The following is a 17,192-nucleotide window of genomic DNA, read 5'->3' on the forward strand; positions in this document are numbered from 1 at the left end:
TGACCAGTCCTAGCATGGGTATTGAGATATTAGAGTGCATAGAAACAGATGGTTGTGGCATGTGTGTGAAAGAATGTTCTCTAATTGAAAGTCTGATGTTCTAATGCCACTTGATTTGTGCTTTTTAAATGGAAATGGGCTCTAAAGAGAGACAGCTTGTTGAAACCAATTTTCTTTATATAAAAAAAAAAATAATATGAGCAAGTACTGAAAAAAACCCCCAAAAACATTTATTTACTGACATTGTATACAAACAAACATGGAACAAATAGAGCACCATTGGTACAGAGTTGAATGGTCAGCTAGACTGTAATGGCTGGGACGTCCTCTGAGCCAATACATGCCACATCCATATCTGCTCCCACTGTGGAAAAAGAAAATGTGATTGACACCTCTTTTGAGAATGAAACTGTACAAATTGGAAGCTTAAATGAATTTACATGAAGTCAGAAAAGAATAGAATCTGTTACTCTTAAACTGATAAGGAAATACTGCAATTCACATCTGAAAGCAAATGTGTACATTAGGCTACATTCACATTACAGAAAACAATCAATTAAGATTATTTAGCTCAGATCAGATTTGGCTGTACTCTCAGTTCACATTCATAATCTGTCCCTGAAATGGCATGCATATGCACATTGGTAGATTTATTTGGGTCTGTCCTAAATATACCCCTAATCACTGTAGTGCAGGACGTAGGTTCTTATTAAACAGCTTTTAAACCCATGTACTGCGCAATATATATAACAATAATCCATTTATATTCAGTATATTATTTTAGCACAGAAGCCGTAATTATAACCCCTGTGCAGTGCACTATGTAGGAACCACTGATCTAGTTGAGAGACAGCCTGTATGTTGTTGCTGAAAGCACTAAGCTCATACATGCAGGCAGAAAGACACATGAAATCAGATGTGATCATTCACTAGTTTTTGCTGATAGTTTACCTGTAGTCAGGTGTGCGAGTGTCTCTTCTGGTTCAATAGGCATCGATACGCCCATAGCCCTCCTAATACCATACACAGTGCTCACATCACCCGGCGTCACCTGACTGGTCAGCTGGGCCAGGTTCCCGGTCACCTTCTCCGCTGCACACAAGAACAAAACACTTTGTATTACAATCTCAGCAAATGTAAGTGGGTTTATCATTGGCTGGTTTAATTCAAAATGAACTTTACTCTGAGCTGTAAATCAGAAACCTTTAAGAACAGCACATTTTTTATTTTGTCAGGAAAGCTGCAGGGAACGTCACATTAATAATTAGGTCCTTTTGGCAAGAATGGCGACAGTAGAGTCCCCAAAAACAAAACGAGATGGTCTCATCTTGGACAATTAAACAGGTGAATAATGAAACTTATATGTGTCTTGTGAAGGCTGAGAAATCTTGAGTTCCCAAGTGGTGCAGTATTTTAAGCTGTTCAATCCGAAATGATGTCTCAGCCATTTGAGTCCAGGAGTTGAAGGGCCTTGTCCACCCCACCTTCCAGTCACAGAACCACAGAGGCAATACAACGGGCATTGTGTGGGTGACATAGCGGATCTGGGTAGTTGGCTGGCTTTCTCCACCACTCTGTTGACCTGTCCCGTGGTGTTGTGTTAGTGGCAGTTCAAAATGAAGGCAGTGGCTGGCTTCACATGCCTGAGAGGAAGCATGTGCATGCATTCCCCTCCCAGGCTGATGGCAGTGTGCGCAGTACAATGTTTTACCAACAATCCCACAAGGTGTGTTGCTTTAATATCATTGCTATGTAGGTATGGGACTTGGTTTTTGGGCTAGACTTACTTTAATTTCTATACCATGGTGCATAGCAAGCAGAAGTCGGCTAGAATTTCTCTAGAATGGAGGATTTCAACATCAAACCACTCTGAATAATTGTTATGTCTTAGTAACTTTCACAATAACGTGCTTTATGTTCTCAAACATATTGGATTATACCTGCCTGAAGCATGTTTAAAAAAAATGCCTGGTTCATGTCAAAGAACACGTAACACAGACAGACACCTAAAATTATTACCTTACTCAGAACACAGGTGTGAACACAACGGTTGAGAATTACTGCATGTGTATGTGTGTGTACCTAGCTGGAGCTCTTTAGCAGTAGGAGCAAGCAGGCAGATAATATTTGGAGGCTGTTTGGCGCTTAGTCTCTCTCTCTGAGCTTCCTGCAGGTCCCTCAGAAGCACAGTGGTCTCATCCAGCTTCTTCTGAAACTGTTCTGCTTCTGAGACAGAAATTTGAGTGAGAAAAACACAAGTGTACATATGTCTTTTTTTTTTAATCATTATTTTATTACAACTGTGGAATCACGATATTCACGTGACACACAAAATACAAGATACTCCACAGCTCTGTGTTGTACCACAGGAAGGGGCTTCAAATTAAAATGACCCAAGGGTCACCATCATCGTAGTGGAGCCAGTTGAAAACCCACATCTGTCCATTTTTATTGAGAAATGTTAAGAATTTTATTCTAAGGTTTTAACATCGACAATATTAAATAGATGGGGAAATACGTTTTAGTGATCATGATTTAATCCAATGATATAAACTTGACTGCTTTTTGTTACGATGCATCCAATATTAATAATGCAATGCGTTTAATAAATAATTATTATATACACACAACTAAATCCTGTATACGCCTGTACTGTATACGCTATATGCAGCTGTAGTTTGTGAACAATTTTAAAGAAGACTTGAAAATGGCATGTAACTTTTGTTTTAACAAGTGTGTGCTCTCACCCTCTGAGTCAAAGCTCTCGGGCCGGAGGTCAAGCCCCAGACCCGAACTCGTGACTGAACCGAGAGCTGTTATGTTGTTCCCACTGCTGGACTCTAACACAACCACCTACAGGGAGAGAGAGGGAAAATGCATGAAAAATAAATAAATCAAAATTACCCCCCCACTCTCTCACACAGATACACATTTTTAGAAATAAGTTGACTTTGCCAGAGTATCTACATGAAGAGTGTTCCATTAAATGTCAGCTCAAGCTGTCAGTGAAATGCTTCCAGAAACACACACAAAGTAGTACAAAAGCTACAGTGTGCTCAAGGAACTTACAGGTACCCTTTTCAGTTCTTTGAAAATATACAGCACTTTAAAAGACACACACACACTCACAATACCATCATCTTAACAAAAACAGTGAAAACTTGAGTGTATTATACAATACACATTTATCAATATTATATATATGTTTTTCACCACAGCTGAAAATTTCAGTAATTAGGTTTATATTATTATTTAAATAAATTAATTAATAAACTTTTTCAGTTTCCTAGGGTCTAAAATGACAAGACTTTACAGTCTTCCTTATCATTAAAAGAAAAATGTATGTCCTTTACACTTTGTAAGAATTTCAGGATGAACTGACCAATAGAAATAAACACTTGTTATATTAATTTGCACTGAAAATTAAGAATGAGGTTTACTTCAACAGTGAATATATGTTTAACACTGACACAAAAACCAATAAAAGCAACAAACTGCTCTGTATTGTTCCATGCCCCACCCTGAATGTTTGCAGGTGCTTTTATTACTGAATTAACTGAGTCAATAGAAACACGTGGTGGATGTTTGCTGTGACGTGCTATAAACTGAAATCATTGTTTGTTTTTATAAAAAGGCACCTGAGGACATTGAAATTAAATCTACAAATGGCAACACTGTGATTTGAACTGGCATGATTTTGTTTTTAGATATGTTCAGAAGCATCCAAGGCCGCTCTTTCTGCTGAAGGTGTGTGTGTGTGTTAGAGAGAGAGAGTGATGGTAAAGTAAATGTTCTTTCCATGTGCGTATGCATGTGAGAGGGTGGACTGGCTCTGTTGACACAGCTGCTTTGGAGCAAAGAGTGAGGGAGACGCCAGTCTAAGACCTGGGCTTGGTTTTTCTTAGCTGACTTTACTGCGTTGGTTAATTCACTTCTGCAATCACTGTCATGAATAAGATTGAGATTTACAGTCCATTTCCCATGTATCAACTACTTTATGCATTCACATTGGGCAGTTAAACAAACATCTGTCAACCATCAAAGAATTAATTATCATTATACAGCGACTAAATTGACTGATGAGGACATTTTTAGTTGTGGGGTTTTTTTCCCCTTGGGTGGGTGGGGGTGAGTGTACGAGGGCCAACTGAACAGAATAACACAAGCATATTCTTATTGCGCTTTTCCACTGAATGGAACCTGCACGACTCTACTTGACTCAGCTCGGCTCTTTTGCTTTTCCGCTGGCCAAATCCGGTACCTGGTCCCCGGAACCATGTACTTTTTCAGTACCTACTTGTGCCTGGGTTCAACCATGCTGAGTAGGTACTAAATGGTGATTACGGAGTGCTGACTGCCCAGAGAGACATGTCAATTACCACAAAATGCAGAGCTCATTCAAATCCAGCACAAATTCACCACTTGTAAAATATCTTACAGCAGTGTTCACGTTTATTTTTATCTGACTCACAATGGCAGCTCGCAGCTTTACCTCAAGGTGTTTTGAAGTGGTTTAAATGCTTCTTGCTTGGAGCCGTGTTCAGTCCAAAAACCGAAAAATGTCTACCTGGAATTGCCCCCCTTAACACAATTGGTCATGCATAATTTTGCTGATAGTGTGTTGGTAGAAAACATCTTTAGATTCCATCTGTGCAGTCCCACTTCTATATCATTTTAGCATTAGGCTACACAATTTCATTTAGGTTTATCAAACTACAAGGAATATTCCATTTCAACGGCCCATGCCAGATATTTGGAACTAATAATCGATTCAGCGGAATGTGTAATGAGCTGTACATTTTAGTAGACCTTAATGTCTTCCATTCTGTATTACCTCAACATCATTAGCTTTGTCTGACTTCTCTGCTGCAGTCTTAGCTGATTTCTCTGTTGAAGTTTCCATTGGTTCCTCCGCCTCCTGGACAGTCTGATGGAAACAGGTATACTCCAATTAATATTTCTTTGCGGTCAAGTACATTTTTTTGAGAGATTTAAACAAGTAGTCATATTCTATTTCTTAGTTCATGGGCCCTTTTACTTATACTAGGCCCTACATAATCATTAAACATAAATGTATAGGAGTGCTGGTAAAATACAACATAATTTGCACCTATTGTAGGTTTTTTTTTAAATTTTATGTCGACTATTTTTAATAAACTTCATATTACTTCATGTACGCACATTCACTGAGATTAAGCTGACTGTACATCCATTCAATAGAGTAAAACAAAATTCTGGGAATGCAGTCTTACAGCTTCTTTCTCCTTTAACTGTTTAGAATGTTCTCCACTGGTCAGTGCATCCAAAATATTATCAGCGAGTCTGTTCATATGCTCTTCAGACTTGGCCAGGAAATCTGCAATACTGCTGCACACACACACATACACAGAAGCAATGTATTTCAAGGTGAGTGTGAAATGATGACTGTGTGAATAGAGGCATTGATTAAGTAAGGGGTTGGGCTTGCTGACTACTTAAAACTGACTCATCAGCACAGACAGCTACGGGGTAAGTAATTTTACTTTTAGAAAAATAAATACATTTACACTTCATTCTAAAAACTGACATCACTTCAAAATGGATAAAAAGAATATGTGAAAACTACACAGATCGATATATACCTATGTGACAAACACCCAAAACAGCTGCACAATCATAAATCAGTGGTGAAAAAATAGTCTAAAAGAAGTACACATCAGCAGAGTACGAACATTTATTTACAGTAATTTATACTAATAATGAACAACCTCCCCAAATGTGTTCTTATACTAAACTCGGACATTTTTAAGAACATATATTTAATGTAATTTGATCCATAACATGCGAGTTTAAGCCATTGTGAATATTATATTATATTGAGCATTATATATTGCTAAGCAGCAAATGCCATCATTATATTTATCAACGTAAAATACACATTCGTTTCTAGGAATCTGTGTAGAATGTAGATTTAAATACAGCTAATGTGAGAAATACCTCTCTGAGCCCTGGAGGCTGGATTCCTCGCCGTAGAAAGAATAGATAAGATCTGAATCCTCCTTACTGACGTTGGCAAAGCTGGAGTCATATGTAGGAGCATATGAGCTAAAAGGCCCATAGTTCATATAGGTCACTAGCAGGAAAAAAATAAAATAAAATTGGAGGGAACAGATAAGACACATGGACAAATTTTGTTTTTAACATAGGATCATAAACATACACAGGGTCTCTCACTCACATAAATAATACACCAAAATAAAAGAAATACTGAATAACAGCTTAAAATAGACAGTTGGTAAAGGGCTGTGATTTCTATATTGCTTATATCAGTTAAAACACTTCACATTTTCCCTACATGACCACAAGAGAGCAGGTATGTTTTGACACCTGGATCATTATCAGCGCTCCAGTGACACTGACGTGGTGGTATGGTAATGTGTGTTGCATTGGTAAGAGAGTCCAACATCAATGGTTACAGGATGCTGTTTTCTGGACATTTTTATTTGGTGGACTTTTCTCAGTCCAGTAGTGAAACCGAGGGTTTAAAAACTCCAGTAGCACTGCTGATCCACACGTTCCACCGTAACACACACTAACACAGTACCACAATGTCAGTGTCATTGCAGCACTGAGAATGAGCTACCAGCCAAATCCTCTCTGTGAAGAACAGGGTTAAACTGGCAAACAGTTTTCTGTGAAAGAGAGTGACTCCATTCTGTAATTTTAGAAAAAACAAAGTGCTCCTGTATGGTCAATGGAACTGAGAGAACAGACAGTGAATGCAGAAAGGAGGATGTGCATAATGTTATGTTGATCTGTTGAAGACAGGGATTACAAGCAAAAACATGAGAACCACATGTTCAAGGCCTCTAGGCCAAAGCCCATACACTGAGGTAAATAGACTTCTTTAGACCTCACTTTCGTGGAATCCTGTACATATGAAATAAAACATAAATAAATAGATCAAAGCCAAGTGAAATAAAGACTTTTATGTTGTCTGTGTCCTTATTTCTTCTCTTCCAGTTTATCCCACTGCACAATATTAAGACTTTGGTTTGTGCCAAAAACATTCCGCCATAATCACCCAAAAATGCTTTCAAACATTTCAACCATTTTCCACTATTTATTTCCAATCAATTTTGTGGTAGCCTGTCATCATTATAGATTCTCTCCAACCACGTACGAAAATCCAGTTTTGGAATGCTCAAGGGCAGATTTTCCCATAAGGCAAATCACACATTTCTGTAAATACAGAGCCCACATTTCTTTAAATATAAAGAAAGGAACTCTTAATTAGTACATCAAGTGGCATCAGGAAAATATATGGACAGTAAACCAATCCATCACCCTTTGAGCCACAAGAGATTTGTCTGTATATGATGCCTAATAATTATTTTACTTTGAATACAAATGTATAAAATTAAATTTGGTTTGAGATCAATGTTGGGTTAAGCCAACTGGATAAACGAGAAAGATTTGGGAGACAAAAAAAATTAAGTCTAACCTGCACAGAATATTAGATTTTAGATGATGGCAGGTACAGAGTTATGACTATAACTATTGGATAGCACCTTACTTCAGTCATGATGCATTTTAAAATGGCTTAACGTCACCAGGAGACAAATGAAATGGAAGCTTTTGTGACTTAAAGACTAGAGCAATTTATTTTGGGGTAAAAAATCTTAAAAAAAAAAAAAATTTTGTGTCAAAAAAAACATATCCTTCTATTTTTTTAAAGCAAATTCTTTAGTTTAAAACCTGAATGCAGTGCTATTTTCACTAATTCATCAGTTTTGGCAGAGCCGGGCATTTTCCAGAATACAGTTTAACATTCTTTTTGCTGATTAGTTCAACAGGATCTACTGTGTCCTCTCAAAGACTCTGTCTAAATGATTCAGCTCCTGGCTACTGTTAGGAAATTATGAAACCAGGAAAAGACAAACACCTTTTTTCCATGCAATAACAAGCCATTTTTCTGCTCTATATACTGCCATTCCTAGTGTGATTTAATGGCCACATGGACTCTGAAGACCTGCTACAGCATTCACAAATTAAACCATGCTGAGGGGTGACGCACTGTGCTGTACTACTTCTACTAACACAGATGAACAAGTGGCATCAAATTTGCAATTACATTATTAATTAGGATGATAAACATCTTACATATGCAAAAAAGATCCTTTATGAAAAGAAAGGTGACAAAGCAAATGAGTATCAACTACACTCCTGAAATATGAACCTCAGTGTGCAACATGATCTACTGGTGCCTGATTAAATCCAGTAATACATGGAATGTCATGTGATATTTTACACTTAGGGACAAATACAAGGATTGACTAACACCTAAAAAAATAAAAATAAATAACGGTTACAGTATATATAAGACATATATATTATTTAGGGAGTGAATGTGTGTGTGTGTGGGGGGGGGAGGGGGGGGGGTTTACCTGGGGTGACCCTGTTTCTCTTGTCTTCTTTAAAACCCTGCAAGGTGTTTATACCCGTCTGCAGCCTGACACCCATCATCCCCAACTTCACTGGACAGTAACCAGGGTCTGATCCACAAACACAAGAATAATAAGCAGAGTTTAAAGGTCAATTTTATTAACACATACAAATGCTCTGAGTATAGAGCTTAACCTTCAGAAGTTGCGTTTAAAGTTAAAAATAAAATAAGGAGCAATTCAACTTTAATTATCTCGCTACATAAAGCAAATTTCTCCGCATGCAAATAAATGTGTAAACACTCTTAAATAATAAAGCAAAATTAAACACACGACATCACATTGCACTGGTTACTAACACAAATGTATTTCACTAATTCTGTAACATGTTTGAATATACTTATGCTCATCTACCTCCTGCACTCAGGTCAGCCGGGTTTAGGATGCCCAGAGTGGTCGAGCCATCAGATTTTCTTCTTTCAAACTGAAGCTATCAGGAAAGAAAATAACATTAGCCTTTTGAGCAGTTTAACATAAGGGCAGCTGAACTACAAATTATATAGTGTCATTAATTCTTTAATTCCACTTGCTTTTATTTGTCGATGTGCCCTGTGGATTAATTAATTTAAACAACTCTGTGGAAGATTTGTCATAACTCCGATTTCCAGTGGTAGGACTGATGTGGCCATTAATATCTTACCTCACACTGCAGGCTCCTGTTGGACAGTTTACCTTCAGACTCTGCAATTATCTTTTTAATTTCTTCTAGATCCTTCTCTGCTTGGTTCACACTCTTCTGAGCATCCTCTTTAGAGTCCTTACTGGAGACAGGAAATGGGCAAAGAAATGCCATTAGAAAATATTCACAACTGGCAATCATCTCATTTCTGAAAATGCTGCCAGCACAAATGTTGAAGTTATTTCTCTTACAGGGTCAATGCTTATTTATTCTACATGATTTTAAATTAATTCTGAGGGCCACTTCTGATATTTGAATGGTTTCATGGTTCTAAGAATATTTTTTTACTTAACATAAACAATTTCTAACATTTATTTATCTGTTGTTCGCATGCCCCCTCCAGGGTGTATTCCCGCCTTGCGCCCAATGATTCCAGGTAGGCTCTGGACCCACCGCGACCCCGAATTGGATAAGCGGTTACAGATAATGAATGAATGAATGAATGTTGTTCGCATCTCTAACCTCAAAGCCATGACTGCCCCCTTATGAACATTTCATTAATATGCCTTTAGATTACCCTTGTTCTAACTATATATATATATATAACTATACTCTATATATTCTAACTATACTCTATAACTCTATATTTATTTTCTTATTCAAATAATATTCTGGGCTGAATCACTCCTTTTAAATTATAAAATCTTGATTCTGACCATTTTCCACCTACTGGAATGTTTATATCCTGCCCCACCCTGCAGAAGCAGCTACTCAACATTCTGAAATGTGTATTTATCTACCTAGAGTTAAGCATGTGTTTAGAGTGAGAGCAGCACTTGCTGTGTGAAGCGTGGGTTGGTAGCACAAGCGCCACAGATGGCTTACAAGTCTTGACATGATTTTACACATTCCTCTCTTAAAGCAGTTTTCAGAGAGAGAGAGAAAGGAAGAGAGAGAGGTAGAGAGGGAAAGATAAAGAGAGAGAGAGAGAAGGAAAGAAAAAGTGAGGGAAAGAAAGAGAGAGAGAGAGAGAAAGAGAAGAGAGGGAAAGAGAAAAAAAGAAAGAGAGAGAGAAAAGGAAAGAGAAAGGGAGAGAGGGAAAGAGAGAAAGACCCAGCATAATATGTCAGTCCTTTATTTATATTGCTAATAGATTCTTAAAAATATTTAAATATTGAGATATTGGAAAAGAACAAAAGAATTGTAGATCTGTGAATGTGTGTGCTTCAAGTGAGGCTATAGCAACCCAAAAATAAGAGGCTCTGCCCATATGTAATGGTTAGAAGTGCAAAGACCTGGTTTTTCTAGGCCCGCTGTGAATGGCCTGACCAAGAAAGCCTGCAATAAATGCAGAGTACATTCTTTATGTTGGGTCTGGAGCCACAATGCTAAAATAACTAACAAATATAGAAAACTAATATCCACTAACTAGAGTTCTGCAAACTATACACATACATCACAATTTCAAGTAGCCTTCCTTGCTACGCAGACAAAAACAAACAAACAATAAACAGTTTAAGTATAGGCCCTGTATTTGTATATTTGATCTACATTCGAATAATGATTCAACATTGTTGCTCCAACTTAATCCAGGACTAGGCTTTATCAAATTCTCATATTTTGTTCTTGTCATTTTAATAAACAGTATTAGCTCTGAGATGACTTTTGCTTTTATTCAAATTTCATGTATGGATTTAATTTATTCATGACAAATTTGAATAAGGAGAAGTTATTTTTAACAAGATGTGTTTGAATATGTGCATGTTGTTACATCATTAAATCACACAAGAATTAACATACATGAAATATACTATTACAAACATTAATGTCATTATTTAAATGAAAATGTCATGTATATGACTAGCATTTAGTTATTAGGTCTGCCGAGCTCTTCCTAGAACTGATATCTGAAATGAGAGAACCATACCTAGGTGTGTCCCTGCTGGCCACTCTAGGCGACTGAGAGTTGTCACTGGTATCCATTGATGATAATCCATCTTTGGCGGGGTCACTTGCTGATCCTTCTTCCTCTCTGTCTTCCACTGTCCTTCCGGATGTTTTCAAGTCTGCCATAAACTCAATACTCTGCTTCAGACTCTGAAGTCTCTCCTTTATAAACACACAAATACTGTGTGATGTGGTATAACAATATTGTCTTAACCCATGTTTAAATATGTACCTGTTCTAAATAGAATAAACCAATGTAAAACTCAAATTCCAATTTTAACAAAGGGGCAAAACAATAACATAGTACAGAGGTTCCCTCTAGTGTCGATTTCACAACATTACAAATAACCACTCAATGTACTGGAAGATGTCAGCAGTTTTCCAGGAGAACTTACTGTGCTCAGGATCTTCATGCCAGAGTGGAGGAGTTTCTTGGCAGCCTTGTAGTAAATCGTCTCTGGTTTGTTATAAACCATAGCATTCTCACACATTAGCTTGAAATCCATCTATTCAAAAAGACCCATAAAGGTGATGACAAAAATAGGAAAAAGGTCATAAAGCATCTTTGAACTGAGAAATAACATTTTGAAATACATAATATATTTGAAATCCATTTTGGATGGCTTATTATGATTATATAGAATGCGTGTGTCAAATTGGTTTTACATAGCATGCATTTGCTTACATTTTTGCTTTCAAAAACACAGCCAGTACATCTGAATAACTTTTGAAGCCAGTAAATAACATCTTTTGTGCATTATGGCATCTGAATTTGAACTGGTGCATCACATAAAATACCTGACTCCAAAATATAACCATTTTAAATTCTGATCATTTATGCTGACAATGAAAAATGAACCTATAGTACAGAAAATAGATTAAATGGACATATAGGATACCTTAAGTTCCTCCAGAGACTGGTAGCAGTCTCTCTTCACCTTCTCCTTCATGGTGCTGAAATCCATGGGCCTCTTTATGATTAAAGAATATCCAGGAGCAATGAGGTCAGTTACAGGAAAAGAGAAGAATGCATTTGGATCTTTCCTGCCAAAAACAATGCCAGAACAAAGAAAGAAAATCAGTAAATATAACACTAAAAACACTAACAAAAACAATGCAGAGTTTGGTGAAATCACAAATTTAATAGAGTACATATAGCTTTATTTATTGAATGGGAAAGAGGTACACATTCAATAGTTAGCATTCACTAACTAGAAAGGGTCAGTGAAAGTCCCGTTCAGATCACTGCCTGTTCACACCTGGCATTAACATGTGATTTGTGTCCGGATAGTAACTGGATGTACTTTGACAAGATTCTGTTTACACCTGTCATTAAAACGTGTCCCCAGACTGACAAGAAGGGATCCGACTTTATTTTGCAACATGTGCATAATTTTACACTGGCTACTACCAGTGTATTACAAGCTCTCAAACCTTGGGAATAAACATTTAAAAACAGGCAGTGTATCAACTGCAAAAGCAGAAAACAATATACAGGGGGTCGACTTATGACGTTGATCTGTTCCTACATCGCGTTGTAAAATGTTTTTCGGTGTAAGTCGGAACATACGTACATACAGTACGTAAATAACATACTGTAAGCACTTATCCTATCCTAACACCTATCCTCCTCGGTCCCGAGCCGCGTAACCGTGTATTCTTCCGCCGAGCACACCAAACATGAAGTTCGCGTTGAGGAGTCTTCACAAGGGAGTCCCCTTGTGAAGTCGACACAAGGCTTTATACAGTAAATGGAAGAGGTGTCGTAACCATGAAACATCGTAACTCGTGACTGACGTAACCCGAGGACCTCCTGTATACATTTTCTACTGAATAATGATTTATAACATCCTACTGTTTTTAAAGTTACAGGGACTAAAGACTTATGTGCACTAATCCACAACTAATGGGACAATGGTATATGCTGCTTGTGTCTGTAGTCTCTGACATGCTAAAATAAAATGAGTGAAATAAAACGGAAATAACTAGAGTTTGTATATGGTCAAGTGGTTAAAACTTTTGCCATAATTGCCGTTACACACCAGACAAAATGCAATTTATATAGAATTCCTTTCATTCCGTCTTGTACAATGGACATTCAAATTAATCTGTCAATGTGTCTTGGGGGTCTAGCAGATTTCAATAAAAGCTGGAAAAGTGATACATGAATGACTGAATGAAATGATAAAAAAAAATGTCTTTAAATTGGTCATACCTCTGTAACTGTCTTATTAACTGACTCAGTGCTTCCTGTAGTGGAGTCTGGTCTTTATCTGTTTGAAGAAAAAAAAAAAAGACAATTTCTTAACATATTTCATCTTCAAACAGTGTAGTCACATGGCACCCAGAGACACTCAAAATGAAAAATACCATCAGATTTAGCCAGTGAGGGAGTGAAGATCTTATCCTGAGATGCCTCAGACCGGACAGGAGTTCTGCTCTGCTCATCAATATCCATGTCCACAGAGTCCTGGCCTTTCTTCTTCTTGGTCATCTGCATTCACATAGAGAAAGAACATCTTTTCCATCTAATGCAGAAAATTTTAATTTAATTTTGTAATCCTCTGTGGAAGAACAACATTTTAATGCTTCACAGCAGTATTATGATTGTAGAATATCATTATTGGAATTTAACTGCATACATACATTTTTTCTGTTTGACTGATATTCATAACTGACAGTTATAAAAAAAAAAAAACATTTGAAAACATGCTTATTATTTTACTCCAAAACATCTAGGAAGCCATGGACTAACATACTGAAATCTGTCTTATTTTAAAGTATAATACACCAGCCCTCACCACAAAAATGGATTCCATCTAACCTTTTTTTTTTTCTTGTCATCCACTGGTGAAAGTGGTGGGCTCTCTCTGTCCTTATCGTCTTTCTTCTTCTTCTTCTTTTTCTTATCCTTGTGCTTGTCGTGTTCTATCTGCTCATCATCAACAGGTTCAGTGGTCACTTCATTACCTGCCACCTTCAAAACCAGCTTCAGTGGCCGCTCCACATATTCTGTAAGAAAACACAAAAAAAGATATTAAAGGAAAAGTAAACAAAACAAACAAAAACAAAAAAAGTTTAAGGACATTGTCAAATAAGATGCTTGTATTATTCTGTGCAGAACTGGACTGTGTGTAACTTCTCTTATACTGCAGGAAAAATCCTATACTGCAGGAAAAATCATTGGCTCTGCCTTCCATAAACTCCATCTATAATTCCCGCTGTCTCAGTAGGGCCAGGAACATTCTGAAGGATAACACCCATCCTGGCTTCCACCTCCTTAACCTGTTGCCTTCTGGTAGGTGTTACAGGTCCATACCGGCCAAAACAAACAGACTCAGGGACAGCTTCTTTCCCAAAGCCATCACGTTGCTAAATGGGAATCTGCACTAACTGACATTTACAGTGTCTCATCTTATTTGTCTGTCCTATTTGTCTATTGTGCACTTATACGTTGAGTTCTTGTCTGTGCACAGTAGCGTGTTTTTACACAGTTGTTTTTATTAGTTATTTCTAACTTTTCTATTTAAATATTGCACTGTGGGCACTTTTTAAGGTGCAGCTTCCAATTTCGTTTACTATGTATAATGACAATAAAGGCTTCTATTTTATTCTATTCTTAGTTCTCTAACTTTTTTCCCTCCTCAGAACTACCATTGTTTAGTTATCATCATCTCATACTGACTCCTGTAGATTTACTGATTGTTTAGGACAAAGGGGTTCATTTTACATTTAATGTGACACCTAGTTCATAATCACATAGGTAAGGAATCCTGAGTCTGAGGTTCTTTACAGTGCTGTTTCCCACAAAAACATATTGAATGACTACAATCACATTTTAGGAATATGATAAATCCGACATTTTGGGAAATGGGTGAAATTATACTTCCAGTAGATGTAACATTGTTCAACACAATCAAGTTTATAACCGTATTTTATCCGGTCGTAAAGTCTAAGTATTAGATTTTGAGATGAGCTATCAGATAGGTGTGTAGATACCTTTGAGGGAGACATTGTGAAACGTCTGTCAGCTAATGTTCTAGCAATATATAAAAAAGCAGGTAGTATACACAAGCACATTATCGATACGACGGAGCAGTATATATATGATTAACCCACCCTCTGTATCCGCATGTTTTAGTTCCTCTTCGGTCTGTACACTAAGCTAGCGCGCTAAGCACACACAAGTTCTGAGGGAAACCCGGCTAACGGTAAATGCGTAAACTGCTCTAAACAGAGACATACAGACGGACAATAACGTGAACTAGACAGAGTTAAAGGTCCTCCTACCTTCATGTGCGTGTTTGTCAGACTTGTGTTTCTTGTGCTTTTTGCCCATACTGCATTTACACCCGCTCTCAGTGCGTAGAGGTCTTTGTTTGTGTGCTGGTTGTGGAGGAGTTTCAGGGTTCAGCTTTGTGTTTAAACAGCGCCCCACGGAGGACAGGAGGTCTGTACTGGCACAACATACTTTTGCATTTAGTAGAAGATATTATCAAGAGCCTCTAAGGAGCATGACACACATTTATACATGTTACATTGGTAGGCTGATGTAATTGTTTTTGGAGTTTTGCTTAAGGAATTCTTACACTGTGGTGTTCCTGCCTGGACGGGGAACTGAAACTGCTGTAAGAAAGGCACAATACACGTTACCTCTACTCAAAATTATATTCAGTTACACTCTGTAAATGTCCTGTCCTGTGTGCACATGAATGATCCTGAAATGCGTATAGTTTCATAAATACTTTAAATGTAACTTTAGGTATTAATTCCGCGTTGGCTTTAGCTGTAACTGTGCGGTGAGTGTAAAACTTTACTACAAACAGCAGGAGGCAGCATTGTCTCATATTCCTGTCAGGAGATTTAAGATACTTATTCTAGTTAGATTTCTGGATTTTCTCTTTTTTTCTCTCCTGCCCTCTCTATGGCCTTTAAAAAACAGGTATTATCTTTGTCACACAGCTCCAGGGTCCTGGGGTTGTGGGTTTGAGCATCTGAAGGAAACCCACGCTGACATGGGGAAAACACACCAGTCGTCTGTGAGGAGCTTGGTGTGTTCTTCCTCTGGGTGTTCTGGTTTCCTCCCACTGTCAAAAAGCACATGCTGGTATGTGGATTGGCTACCCATAAGTGTCCATAGGTGTGAGTGTGTATTGCCCTGTGAAGGATTGGTGTTTGTGGACACCTGATCATCCTTCATCCTTCTGAAAGTAAAGTTATTAGTAGGTAGTTTGTCCCCCATTTCCTACAGTAAGAACTTTTTCTCTTTTGGGGAATGCTGTCGGGATTTGATAACATTCAGCCCAGAGAGAGAGTACTAATCTTGGGTGATCATTCTGGATCACAAACATTATTTCAAGTCATAACCAAGGTATTGGACAGGGCAGCATTTCTCTGGAGAATGCAGTTCCCCTGCTCCACAGCCCAGTGCTGACATTGGACATGTTGAACTTATACTCTGCTGATCCAGAACATCCCGTTTAGTTTCATACTTTACCCTGGAGATTATACAAGTGGGTTGTGCACAGTAGAAGGGGTGTCCACAAATGGATGCTCTGTAAAGTAGCTGAATTTACAAGGAGTATAAGGGGTGTTTACTAACATTAGGAAAAGTAGGGCTTATGCATACACTCATAACTTGGCTGCTGTTAAGAAATAACAAAGATTTTCTATATTTGCTGTAGAGCAGGGCGGCACGGTGGTGCAGCAGGTAGTGTCGCAGTCACACAGCTCCAGGGGCCTGGAGGTTGTGGGTTTGATTCCCGCTCCGGGTGACTGTCTGTGAGGAGTTGGTGTGTTCTCCCCTGTGTCTGTGTGGGTTTCCTCCGGGTGCTGCAGTTTCCTCCCACAGTCCAAAGACACACGTTGCAGGTGGATTGGCAACTCAAAAGTGTCCGTCCGTCCGTGTGTGTGTGTGTGTGTGTCTGTGTTGCCCTGTGAAGGACTGGCGCCCCCTCCAGGGAATTCCCGCCTTGCGCTCAATGATTCCAGGTAGGCTCTGGACCCACCGTGACACTGAACTGGATAAGCAGTTACAGATAATGAATGCTGTAGAGCAGTTTTTACTGAGGAAGTTTTAAAGCTGTTTTAGTTATGTTTTTGGTATATTCTCAGAACATTTTGAATATGAATATGATTTCATA

General features: G+C 38.0%; 1 protein-coding gene across 4 annotated transcripts; it reads right to left on the reverse strand.

Moving 5' to 3' along the window:
* Positions 1–207: 207 nt before the first annotated feature.
* Positions 208–15,474, reverse strand: LOC136676773 (bromodomain-containing protein 7-like). Of its 4 annotated transcripts, none has more exons than XM_066653990.1 (17): positions 15,340–15,474; positions 13,874–14,061; positions 13,420–13,543; positions 13,265–13,322; positions 11,949–12,093; positions 11,445–11,555; positions 11,030–11,211; positions 9,124–9,244; positions 8,838–8,913; positions 8,427–8,534; positions 5,977–6,112; positions 5,253–5,364; positions 4,835–4,927; positions 2,748–2,853; positions 2,083–2,226; positions 952–1,092; positions 208–364 (listed from the first exon to the last, which is right to left on the reverse strand). In XM_066653990.1, exons 1-17 carry the CDS (start codon positions 15,386–15,388, stop codon positions 303–305), a joined length of 1,956 nt encoding a protein of 651 aa, XP_066510087.1. In that variant the 5' UTR covers positions 15,389–15,474; the 3' UTR covers positions 208–302. The 4 variants fall into 4 exon arrangements, with proteins under 4 accessions (XP_066510087.1, XP_066510088.1, XP_066510086.1 ...); XM_066653991.1 differs by having other exon boundaries at positions 2,083–2,223; positions 5,253–5,367; XM_066653989.1 differs by having other exon boundaries at positions 5,253–5,367.
* Positions 15,475–17,192: the final 1,718 nt, after the last annotated feature.

The sequence above is a fragment of the Hoplias malabaricus genome, chromosome X2 (genome assembly GCF_029633855.1).
Source record: "Hoplias malabaricus isolate fHopMal1 chromosome X2, fHopMal1.hap1, whole genome shotgun sequence".
Lineage (NCBI taxonomy): Eukaryota > Metazoa > Chordata > Actinopteri > Characiformes > Erythrinidae > Hoplias > Hoplias malabaricus.

Excerpts from the sequence above, each read along its gene's own strand:
- LOC136676773 (XM_066653989.1), bottom strand. The coding sequence starts at position 15,388 with ATGGGCAAAAAGCACAAGAAACACAAGTCTGACAAACACGCACATGAA. Across the intron at positions 11,212-11,444 it reads GCATGAAGATCCTGAGCACA|GAGAGACTTCAGAGTCTGAA; the intron begins GTAAGTTCTCCT and ends GTGTTTATAAAG. Across the intron at positions 2,227-2,747 it reads CGAGAGCTTTGACTCAGAGG|AAGCAGAACAGTTTCAGAAG; the intron begins GTGAGAGCACAC and ends TTTCTGTCTCAG.